We start from the raw sequence: 12,863 nt of genomic DNA, 5'->3' as shown, positions 1-12,863 counted from the left end.
GAGTAAGTTTAAAACTTAAATATTTAAGTAGGAAAAATATAGCAATTAAAAGAGATGGTGTAGGGATGAGGGCATTAGGTAGATTAAGATGCAAAAATATGGAAGAGAATAATAAATATTGGCTAGAGAAAGAAGAAAGGTTATACGTATTTTGTTGAAAAAGAAAAGATAAGCTAGCGGCACTTTATAGAGGATTGCGAGATAGCGAAAACATGGTTTAAGGTATTGGGTAAAAATAGGATGGAAAGACTAGAAATACTAGAAAATAGGATGAAAAAACTAAAACGACTAAAAAACGACGAGTTAGACAAAACAAAAGATAAAGAGAACTTTGGAAGAAAAAAAAGATTACAAAAAAAGAAAAGAAGTAGGTTTAGAATAGTACAATTAGAAAATGGAAGGATTAAAGACTGTGACTACGAAATTAAGAATTTAGAACTAGAAGATAAATCTAAAAATAGGTGCAATAGGTTGTAAATAAATACAAGCATAAATTAAAGTAAATAGTGTATTGTAATTAAGGTATAGATAGTGATGCAATAAGATTTTAGATGTGTGATTAGATAAAGATTGACGTTAGATAGACGTAAGATAGATAAAATAGCAATGCGAAGGTATGAATAAATGGAAGGATATGTGGATAAGTTAAATATTATAAACCAAATCCCCTTGGCTGTATAGCTGAAGTGAATAAAGTATATATTAAAGTAAACAAAATTAAAATATTCCCATGACTTCAAGCAGTATTCGCCACACTATATTGTCTAGTGGTTTTCACACACAAGAACATTGCAGCTCGCATAAACGCAACCATAATCTCTGTAACCAGTGTCCGACTGAACGAAATGTAAGGAAACATGAAAAAATAGTGTTTTGTATAACAGTATCCAAATAAAATGCATACACAAACGAATAGATTGAGATATAAACGTGCCCCATTTTCACTTTATGTCTGTACTGCTCTGCCGACGTTCCGATGCCAGCTAGTACTTCTCCCGATTCTTAAAACTTTAAATTAAATTATCGATCGGTGTCCCGAATCAATCCCTTCATCTGCTAAATTAGAAGATAAAATCAAATTCGCGTTGGGCTACAAAACTACATTGGTATGTCGTTCTATGGTTAATTATACTAAAAATTTATTAATATTTTTAACTCACAGTTATAAAATACCACTATTTTCAATCATCCTGTATGCAAAGCGGTATAAGATAGTTTACAAAATACCTGACTCCTCCTGTTTCCATAGCATGAATGCCAGTAATAGTGGTACCGCCAGACGAACAGACTTCGTCCTTTAATTGGCCGGGATGCCGTCCAGTTTCAAGTACCATTTTTCCAGCTCCTACTAGCACTTGTGCAGCAAATTTAGTTGCCATTGGTCTCGGCACACCCATTTTCACGGCTCCGTCCGCTAATGCCTCTATGATGAGATATGCCTAAGAATACAGAAAAAAAATTTTTCTTTAAAAAATATGTTTATATTCAAAATATTAAATATTAAAATATGATTGCATAGTATTAAATATAATTTGCTTTACACCAAGTTTCTGAAATAATTAGGATTTAATGTGCAAAAAATTTTGTAATGATATTTATAATTTTAGTAATTACTAATTAAGGCGATCCCGTGCCAACGGGAGCGTCCCAGATGTGTAAAACGGACATCATCAATCAGATTACTGATTTAGTTAAAGTTAGGATAAATTCATAGAATTTGATTGGTGGTATCTCTTTTACACTGTGTGCATCTGGGACTCACTCGCGCCAACGGCCTTGATGTTGATATATCGTTTCTGAATAAAATGGCGTTAACTCAGAAACTGTTTGAAAAGAGCATTAACTTGGAAGCCGATTGAAAAAGGCGTTAACTCGAAAGCCAGTTAAAAAGAGCGTTAACTCGGAAATCGATTGAAAAGGGAATTAGAGGCAGATTGAAAAGGGCATACTTGGAAGCCAGTTAAAAAAGGCATTAACTAGGAAACCGGTTGAAAAAAGCGTTAATTTGCCTGCTAGAATTTTTCGTTTTATTTTAAGTTGACAGCACTGCCGAAATAATTTTGATTCTTGATTTAAAACATAAATAAGGGAGCGTGGGGCACAGTGGATCACTTTTTCTTCAGTTAACATATCTCCATAATTTTTGGCATTTATAAATCTTTTTTTTAGTTTACTGTTTATACTTTATAGTAACATATTCTAGAGTTGAAAAATTAACATCACTAAGCTACTTTTTACTGTATATATTTTTTCAAAACTATGTCAAATGATCCACTGTATCCCCGGCATGGGTCACAGTGGATCAGGGCATGGATCATAGTGAATCATTACGGGATACCGTTAATCATAGGATTTTGAATCAAGATGAATACATCTAATATAAAAAATAGATTTATTATTTATTAATGGCATTTTAAGTACTTGAAAACGTACGATTTCTCTACTGAAGAACTCATTTCGTGGCATCTTTGTCCTAAAAAGTAAAAGAAAGCATTAATCTTAATTCTAAATCGATATAAAATGTGCGGGTTACATTGGTTCCTACGTGGCGCAATGGATCGTGATTCACTGAGTCCCATCGATCGTTGATCCCCAATGTGCATAAAAGTAGTACTTACAGAACTTATAAATAAAAATACGAAAATATATGAAACATCTAACAAATTTATATACACACATTCGTAAACAAATATGTAAAGACACTAAAAATGCTAAACTACATCAGAATTCACACAAAAATAATACAAAAGTACAAAACAAACTCAATATCGAAAAAAAGGTTTTTTATTTACTTTGACAAGTAGTGACATGAACCATAATCTATGTGCTTTAAGAGCAATGTTTCTAGAACTAATAGTAGCGCAGTTATAACCAATGATCCACTGTGCCACTTGAGCCACTGTGCCCCACGCTCCCTTATATTGAAACTAAAATAAATATGCACATATAGGTAGAGTACCAAAATTATTTCGGCAGTGCTATCAAAATTTAAATTAAAGCAAAAAATTGGAGCACGCAAGTTAACCCATTTCTGCTCAAATGTCTACTATTTTTTCTCCACGTTCAACGCTCTAACTTTTTACATAGACACCGTAGAAAAAAAACTCGACATAGAGTTTTCGATAGTTTAAAATCTCCTCTTTCGAATGCTGGCGTCAGAATTGACCTACAAACTGAGTAAAAAAAGTTATGATCTATTTTTACCAATAAAACCAATATTTTTCGACATTTTTTTCAGAAAATTCCATATTTTGGATGCAAAAATGTTTTACAGGATCATTACAATAAGAATAAATCGTGGAATAGATATCTGCTCTTTCAAATCTCATTGCAATTTTTCAAAAATTTAACATAGCAGATTTAATATTGCGGTCAAAAGATTGAAAAACCGTATACGTAATTATATACGTAAAAACGTATATAACCGAAATATTTTCAAATTTTTTGTTTTTTTTCGTAAAATATTTTCAAAATACTTTAAAAATACATAAACTTGTTTTATGTGAGTCGAAATTATAATAATACATAATCAATACAAATAATGGCGGTTTCTTTCAAGGAATGTAAAAAAAACATGATTTATCGTCAAATAATGTAAAAAAGCCATAAGCAAGTGCTCATTGCTGGTATTTCATCATGCTCATATATATATATATATATATATATATATATATGATGTACATAGGTGTATGCGTAGATGTGAGCATGATTTTCTTTTTCTTCCATATTTTTTAGCTGTCAAAATATATTGTCGTTGCCCAATCCTCACTTCGAGAAGGTAAACGTGAATTAAAGTTTTTTTTTATTTTTTTGCAGTTAAAAAATTTTTTTTTCAAATTTTAATTTTCTTAAATATTTTTTATTTGATGAAATATATGATGAAATACCAGCAATAAACACTTGCTTATGGGTTTTCTACATTATTTAAAGAATGTTTTTTTTCGCATTCGAAAGAGCAGATATTTATTCCATAATTTATCCCTATTGCAATGGTCCTGCAAAACATTTTCGCATCCAAAATATAGAATTTTCGGAAAAAAATGTCAAAAATATTGCTCTTTTTGGAAAAATGGGCCATAACTTTTTTTACTCGCTTTGTAGGTCAATTCTGACGCCGGCATTCAAAAGAGGTTTCAAACTATCGAAAACTCTATGTCAAGTTTTTTTCTACATCTATGTAAAAAGTTAGAGCGTTGAACGTGGAGAAAAAATAGTAGACATTTGGACCGAAATGGGTTAATACCTTTTCCAACCGGGTTCCAAGTTAACACCCTTTTTAAACGGCTTCCGAGTTAACACCTTTTTCTGACTTTCGAGTTAACGCCCTTTTATTTGGGAGCAACAATATGTACATTAGCAAAGTCATAACCCTGAGTAATTTTCAAAAAATTTTAATTAGTAATTACTGTTTATTAAAAAATTATTAACAAAAATGTTTCGAGAAATACACCAGTTTGTATCAGTCTTAAAGGAAGTAGGGTAGATGTCCCAATTACTGCCAGTGTCCCAATAACTGCAGTTTTATTTATTGTACTTGATAAAAAATAAATTTGTAAACAAACATGTTAAACAAAAAATTTATTATTAAATTGATACTTTAATTTATATAAAAACAAACCAACAAAATATATTTGTTTATACTTAATATTTAAAAATTAATGTTAATTCGATTTTATATCAAAAGTGCGATTACGTAAGTAAGAGGCAATGCAAAAGTCATATTAAAGAAAGAGCAATAATTTTATTATATAACCTACATTGATCACACATGTAAAATGAATTAATGAGATATATAAGAATCATTTTAATGAAATAATATATGAAATAGGTGATATTTTATGTTAAATTATTATAATCAACACTGACAGGGACAATATTTTTTGGTTTGTCCATTAAACTGCCGTCAGTGTTCGGGACAAGAAATGTGTTACAAGTACGTATAACTGACATCAACGAGACTCTATGAAAAAGACTGGCAGTTATCTAATCACAGTCAAAGAGACTGACAGTTATTGGGTGTCAGTAATACGAAATCGGCTGTCAATCATAGGGACATCGCAGATTTCTGTATATTTTATTTTATTATTAAATATTTATATTTAATGCATAATAATTTTTTTTATGATAATAGAATTATTAAGTAATATTATAATTAAAAGTGGCCAATAATCAAACTTTACAAATTTCCATTGCTTTTTATGTTTATGGAATAGTCAACACTATGACAATCACTGGCCTAGTTTACACCGTGCAATCTGACCTATGCCTTAACCTATACCCCGACCTAAAGTAGGCTACTAATAAGCTGTTTACACGCGTTATGTTGTATGGCCTAAGATGGGTCAGGGATCGTAAAAAAGTTTCGTTTGAATCAGGTTCAAAGAACATCATTGCTAACCCTTTAGTTGATCCAAAAAAAGTATTGCTCCCACCTCTTCATATAAAACTTGGTCTAAAGAAACAATTTGTCAAAATTCTCAAAGGAGAAGAAAAATGCTTAAAGTATTTAGAAAAATAACTCCCGAAAATATTTGATGCAAAACTAAAAGAAGGTATTTTTGATAAACTGTACAAATCCGAAAAATGTTAAAGGATAAGAATTTCATCAAGTCAATAAATAAGAAGACTGTGTAAATTAGTTTTAAGAAAGTTATAGAGAACTTTTTGGGCAATCATAAAAGTGACGATTACAAATAAATAGTAGCGGATATGGTGGAAAACTTTGGAAAATTAAGATGTCTGATGAATCTGAAGCTGCACTTTTATAATTCTCATCTCAATTATTTCCCAATAAAATTAGGAGATTATAGTGAACCAAAAAGAACAATTTCATCAAGATAAGAAAAAGTAATAGTGTCGCTATCGGAGATAGGTTGAATAGAATTATAATGGCTGACTGACTATTGTTGGACTTTGAAAAGAAAAATGTATAAAAGAGAATAAAAGGTAAAAAAAAAGCTACAGATCTTTTGAGAATAAATCTCGCGCGCGCGCGCGCGTGTGTGTGTGTGTGTAAAACATTTTCTGCACCACATGGGTTTGCGACTTTATTCGTTTTGCACTGTGTCCGTTTCACTCAGCCTGCTGTGTCCGTTTATTACTGTGCGCATCTGGGACTCACTCCAGATTTCAGTCGCCAATGTTCACTGTTCAGCTTCCAAAACGCTATTTTAGCAATTTTGAGGTATTTTTGAGATTGGGGCAAATGGTGACGTGATGGCGTTTAGCAGACAACAAATTCGGATTTAGCGACACCAAAAATATATAGATATGATCTTTGACTATATAAGTATGGACTGCCAGTAGCTAACTTTAGACTGGTGGCTAAGATGTCGCGCCACCATCGACCATTTGAAAAATTGGAGAACTAAAATAACGTTAGGACTACGTTCAGAAACGTCACCCGAATGTTCTTGTATCATTCTATCCTCGTCTCACATTCAACAACAAAGATAGAATGATACCCAAGAGTACTCGGATAACGTTCTAAACGCAGCCAAGCTGTTATAAACGTTATAAAGCCTGTGCTCAAAGCGTTTAGAGTTTATGAACAGTATTCAGAATTATATATTAGTATTAATAAAATGGATGTTTATTAAAATAACATCTTTATTGCTTTTTTTTTATTTTCCAGTAATAAAAATAATACGAAAGTTATAATTTTTTTTGGTATTCACAATTATAGATACGTATAAAATAATAATCGTTGCAGCACAAGCTTACAATTTTTTTAGACTAAATAAAAAGGATAAATAAAATGCTCCAAATGTGTTTAATAAAATAATACATTAAGAAATGTTAATGTATCTACTTAATAATTTTAATATGCATTCTCATGAAATTATGGAAATTCTCAGCATAATAGGAAACCAGATTCATATTAATGAAATTAATTCCTTAGTAAGTAAAGTAAGTAAGTAAAACGATTATATACAGAACACTTGACGGTCTTTTATTAACTCTTAATCCACGATTACATGGTCTCTCTCTGACCGTATTCTAACTGAGTACTTAGCTAACCGAGTGATTTCTACAGCTAGTCGTCCGTCGTCTAGCTGTTCCGAAAAGAGAATGTCCGCCGGTTTCCCTCGCACGGACACCCGAACCGGAGCTCCAATAAGTTCTACGGCGCATCATTTCCGCTGACGGTTGCGCGTGACAGTTTGACGTGCACGCGACGCTCCGCTGAGCGACCTAGTAGGGCCATCTAGTGGCTTCAACGGTAAGGTTAATTTTGCTTAACGACAAATACGATTGGTCAATTCCAATGGAATAATCGGCCAGTTAATTTAACCGTAAGTTGTGGAACTGGGCCTAACTAGTTTACAGTATAGTCTAGCGAACAAGCAACTTTTTCTTTGGTGTGCTTGTTACACATTCACACAGATTTTGAACTTTCCATGCCATGAGAGGTTATTCTGCACCTCCTTTCTCTCTTGTATAGGAAAAAATAATTGTATTATTCTATGGATTTTCCTCTTTCACACAAAACTTTTTGGAAGTCACTTAGAGTTAAGATCTTGACAGCATACGTCGTGATTAAAGTCATCAGCGTGATGTCTAAACTAAATTTATTAATTATATTTTTTCCATAAAAAATGTTAAATATTATCTTCTAATTGTGATCAAAAGTGTCACGAATACATTGTCTTCTAGAATATGTTTTTATTGCTTACTTTTTAGTCACGTTAAGAAAGATTGTTATAAAATATTTAAAATATAATTTTTTATATTTGATATAATATCGAGTTTTGCCAAGATAACAAATTTATCCACTTATGATAATAAAATCATATATATTTTTAATTTATAGTTTGTTTAGTAACTATCAATGCTATCCTTATTTATATAAGGGTGTTAGACTTGGTTAAGTGGTGTGAATGCGAGCGGGTGTGTGTCGGGAGCGCATGCGTGTAAATTAAAATTGTTAAGTCATATCGGTAGTTTAGAATAGTCATTGCGTGGTAAGTAGGTAGGAGAGATAGCAAGGAAGTCGAGGCATTGGAGGCAAGGCTATAGATTCGGGCAAAGAAAGAGGAGAGCGCGGTAAAGAGAAATAGGTTAGAAGGTTATGGCGCTTAGAAAAAAGCGGGTAGAGATGGATAGGCAGAACAAGGATAGAGTGTTAAGAGGAGGTAAGGGATCGTTAGAAAATGGTCAGAGGAAGTTAACGTTAGACAACGGTAAGCAAGAAAAGAAGGTTAGTTTCACGAAGTCGATGGAAGAGAAGGAGAAGTTGGATAGTAGGATAAATTTCGATAAAATTAGAAGTGTAATCAGGAAAGAGGATTATGATAGAGGAATTCAAGAGGGAAATTAAACTGAAATTTAGTAAAAAAATAAAGATCATTAAAACAGAATGGGAAAAAAAGATAGATAAGTTAGAAGAGAAATGCAGGGCATTAGATAAAAAGGTTGATGTAATAAGAGAGATAGGATATGGGGAGAGCGAGGAGGAAAGAACTACCGGAGAAGTAGAGGGTTGTGATAGTGAGTAGAGTGTGGCATCAACTAGGAGGAGTAGGAAAAGCATAAGGGACCTTAGCAGGAGTAGTTCTAGGATAAGCGAAATTCTTAGTGACAAAGAGTTAGGAAAAGTTAAGAAAATGGTTTTGGATAAGGAGAAGAAAGAAAGGAAAAACAATATAGTAATTAAAGGTATTGGAAAGGAGGACGCAGAGAAGGTTACGACCAAATGGATAGGCGATATGTTTAGAAAGAAGTTAGACATTGAAGTTAAAGTTGACCCAGGTAGCAAGCCCACGTCATTTTGACGTCCCAAAATGGTCATATCTGGTCATATGTCGTCAAAATGACCATTTTTTTACATGACCTAAAATTGACGTCATGATGACGTCATTTCGAAGTCATATTTCAGTCATGATCTGACGATTATTTTCCCAGACAGCACACATTCAAAATCAGGACATAAAGACGTCATTAAGACGTATTTTAGACACGGTCTAAAGCGGTGTCTATACAACGAGATTTAAGGCGTAAGGCATAAGCATATTATATAAGCATATTATATTCAACTTTAAGAGAACTTTTTTAAGAAAACATTTAGATATCTTGGAAATAATTTCAAAATGGTCAAATTAATCATTTAAACGCTTCAAAGTCTTAATGCTAAATAGATCGCAATTTCCATCAAATTATAAAGGTTATGGAAAAAGTTAAATTTAACAATAAAATTAATAAGTAAATAAGTTAATGCTATTTATTTTTAATATGTTTTGCAAAATTTAATTGCTTTTATAAAAAATAATATAATTGCGACAGTTTATAACATATAGGTATATGTAGACAATAACAAGTACCCATATCGATGATTCAAACTGGCGTAGCAGATAGAGTACAAGGTTTGTAATCCTAAGGTCCCGGGTTCAAAACCTACCAGCGGCAAGTAAGAGTAAAATAAAATAATATAGTTTAAATTTAATTAATTAATAAAAATTTGTCCCAAATTTAGTACGTACTGTTGATAAAAATAATTTTAAAAAAATGAAATTTTTATTTTATTTTTTTATCTCTAGTTGCAGTTTAAAGATATCCGATTTAAGAAATCTTTTAGATATTAGTTTCACGATATCTTTCTGTTCTCAAAAAACGACGCATTGGTTAACATTCTGACATTATATGTTATCTTTTAGAAGTCTCTTTATGTTATCATTTTCAGAAACAGGATATCTTTTAGCGATCTTTTTGACAACATATTGTTCACGTCATTCTATGACGTCAAAATACGGTACATTTAATGACGTCAGAAATTTGTGACATTCGACCGTCATTTTAACGTCATAAGGGCGTCATTTCGTCAAGAATAGTCAGTAAATGACCATTTTGGGACGTCAAAATGACGTGAGTTTGCTACCTGGGGAGAGGTTTTGGTGGAGCGGAGGGATGGTAGGTTTAGGTGATAATGAAATAAAACGTCAGGTAATGATTAATAAAAGAAAACTGAAAGGGGAAAGGTTTTTTATAGAAAATGATTTGACGTGGGAGGAAAGAAATATTCAGAGAGAAATAGGTAGTTGGGCTAGAGTCAAGAGAAAAAGGTAGGAATATAAAAATTGGTATAGGTAGAGTCAAGATTAACGGAGTCTGGAAGAAGTGAAAAGATGTAGATAAAGTTGTGGACGTAGATAAAGATTCTGAAGAGGTAAGAGGGGAGGGAAAGGAGAGTGATAAAGCAGGGTTAAGAAAGATAACGGAAAACTAATTAGTTGCCAAGAAGGGGTTAAAAAAGGGTGAAGAGGAAAGGGAGGTGGTTATAGGAATAAGATTAAAGGAGATAGAGAAGATAAGAAGGAAAATAGATTAAGTTTAGGTAGGAAAGTTATATTCTGGAACATAGCAGGAACAGGGTCACTGGAAGTTTGAAAATACATTAAAGGTTATAATTTTATTAGTTTAAGTGAAACGTGGGTAGAAGAAAGGAGTTGGAATAATTTAAAAGGTTTGCTTCCTAGATCGCACATTTGGGAGTGTCTTTGCAAAAAAAATTAATAGGAGAGGTAGAGCAAAAGAAAGTTTTATAATAGAAAAAAAGAGAGACTGGGGGAGTAAGGATAGAAACCTGATAGAGAAGAGCGTTGAGGGTTAGTATCTAGAATAGAAAATGCAGAAAAGGCAGGTAATAGGGAAAATTTATTAATTATATCAGTTTACAATCAAGGTAATTGGGAAAATATCAAAAAGGTAATTAAAGAGATAGCAGAGAAAAATAGAGGTAAAGCTATATTAATTGGGGGTGATTTCAATATAAGGATAGGAGAGAAAGGTATAGAAAAGAAGGATGAAGGTACCGGTAGGAAAAGTAAGGATAGGATAGTAGGCAATAATGGGGCGGACTTCTTAGATTTGATAATTGATGTAGGAGGTTATATCTTAAACAATACAACAGAAGGCGACAAAGAGAGAGAATTTTACTTATGTAGGTGCGAGAGGAAATACTATGATAGACTATGTGATTGCAAACAAACCTTGTATAGATAAGATTGTAGATTTTAGAGTAGGGGAAAGAGTGGACTCCGATCACATGCCCCTGACGGTAAAACTGAAGATGGAGAAAATGAAAAAAAAAAAGAGGAGGAGCAAGGAACGATAGAAACAAGTAGGATATTATGGGACAAAGAATCAAAAAGTGTATATGAGAAGAGAACGGAAAAAGCGGAATGGACAGAAAACCTGAAAAAAGAACCGACGGAAGAGAGCTGGAGGAAATTAAAGGAGACAGTACTGGAAGTAATGGTTAAGAAAGAAGTGAGTTAAAAAAGAAAAGTTATAGGTCACAAGGTCTGGTGGGACAGAAGCTGTACAAAAGGGAAACGAAAAGTTCACAGGATGTTAAGGAAATGGAGGAGAAGAAAAATTTCAAGGGAGGAATATATGAAAGAGAAGAGTAATCTAAAGACACTCCTGGACACGAAACAGAAAATATGGAGGAAAGAGGAGGAATTGGAGCTCAAAAGTCTAAGGAACGCGGCCGAAGTCTGAAAATACATAAAGAAGAAAAGGGGAGGAAGAGTGAAAGTTCGAAACAGCATAGGAAAAAGACTGGTATAGTTACTTTATGGAGCTCTTGGAAGGAACGAGGATCGATGAGGATACAAGTAGGATTGGAAATGGGGAGACAAACAGAGAAGAAGACGAGAAGAATAAAGATAGAGAATCCTTTATGGAGTTCATGGAAGTTAAAGAAGAAGATGTGGGAAAAGCAATTAAAGAATAAAAAAGCTCCAGGTATTGACGGTATCCCGATGGAAGCGTGGAGATATGGAGGTGCGGCAGTAAGGAAAGGTCTTACGGAACTAATAAGGAGAATATGGAAAGGAGACAGTATCCCGGAAGACTGGAAAATAAGCGTGATCTTACCATTGCACAAAAAAGGAGATCAGGAAAAAACAGAGAACTACAGAAGTATATCCTTGCTATGTTCTGCATACAAGATATACGCAGAAATGGTAAAATTGAAGCTAAAGGAAAAAGCAAAGAATTTGTAAGTGCTTCCGGAAAGTCAGGGAGGTTTCAGGAAGAGGAACAATGGAGAATATATTCATCTTGAACCATATAATTCAGAGAGAAAAACTAAAACCTAAGGAGGAAAAAAAAATCTTTGCCCTCTTTATGGATCTGAAGGCTGCTTTCGACAATGTAAGAAGAGAGAAATTTTGGAGCATACTAAAAAACATAGGGATTGAGAAGATGACGATCAGAAGACTGAAAGAGATGTACAAAAATACGAAGGTAACGGTAAAAACAGAAAATGGATTGACTGAAATTTTTAGCACGTGTAAAGAGGTCAAACAGGGATGTGTTTTGAGCCCACTGCTATTCAATTTGTATATAGCGAATATAGATACTTATTTGCGTAAAAAAGGAATAGGAGGAATTAAATTACATAATAAGAGGATATGGTCATTAGCTTACGCGGATGATATGGTAATACTGGCTAAAAATAGAGAAAATTTAATGGACATGATGGATACGCTTAGGAAAGTTTTAAAGATTAAAGGATTAAAGCTAAATGCGGAGAAAACAAAGGTTCTAGTATTTCACAGAAGTGGGAATGAAAAAACAGGCAAATGGAAATGGGTAAATAAGGAAATAGAAGAAGTAAGAAGTTTTAAGTATCTAGGGTTCAGGTTTAATAGGAAAGGGGATTATAAAGATCATATAAAGGAATTAGGTAAGAAAGGAAAGTTGGCAGCGAATAAAGTTTGGAGTTTAGAAGAAAGAATTTGTAAAAATGATTTTAGCAGACGATGGATGTTATTTAATTATTTACAAGGAAACCTCGCAAACCCGAAAATTCTGATTTTAATGAAACTTGGCATAAATGTAGAAGGGGTAAATACATG

At 33.0% G+C, this 12,863-nt stretch overlaps 1 protein-coding gene across 2 annotated transcripts in view; it reads right to left on the bottom strand.

Moving 5' to 3' along the window:
* Positions 1-12,863, bottom strand: part of LOC105835872 (pyrroline-5-carboxylate reductase 1, mitochondrial) — a 68,566-nt gene that overhangs the window by 44,268 nt on the left and 11,435 nt on the right. For both annotated transcript variants that reach the window (XR_004964307.1, XM_012679498.3), the window contains exon 5: positions 1,228-1,439. Coding sequence is in view for 1 of the 2 variants with exons in the window: in XM_012679498.3 (XP_012534952.1) it covers positions 1,228-1,439 (212 nt within the window). In the remaining variant the exon portion in view is untranslated. The remainder of the gene's footprint in view (positions 1-1,227; positions 1,440-12,863) is intronic.

This window comes from Monomorium pharaonis, chromosome 8, assembly GCF_013373865.1.
Source record: "Monomorium pharaonis isolate MP-MQ-018 chromosome 8, ASM1337386v2, whole genome shotgun sequence".
Classification (NCBI taxonomy): domain Eukaryota; kingdom Metazoa; phylum Arthropoda; class Insecta; order Hymenoptera; family Formicidae; genus Monomorium; species Monomorium pharaonis.
The sequence above is the reverse complement of the archived record's forward strand: the minus strand, read 5'-3'. Positions and strand labels throughout refer to the sequence as shown.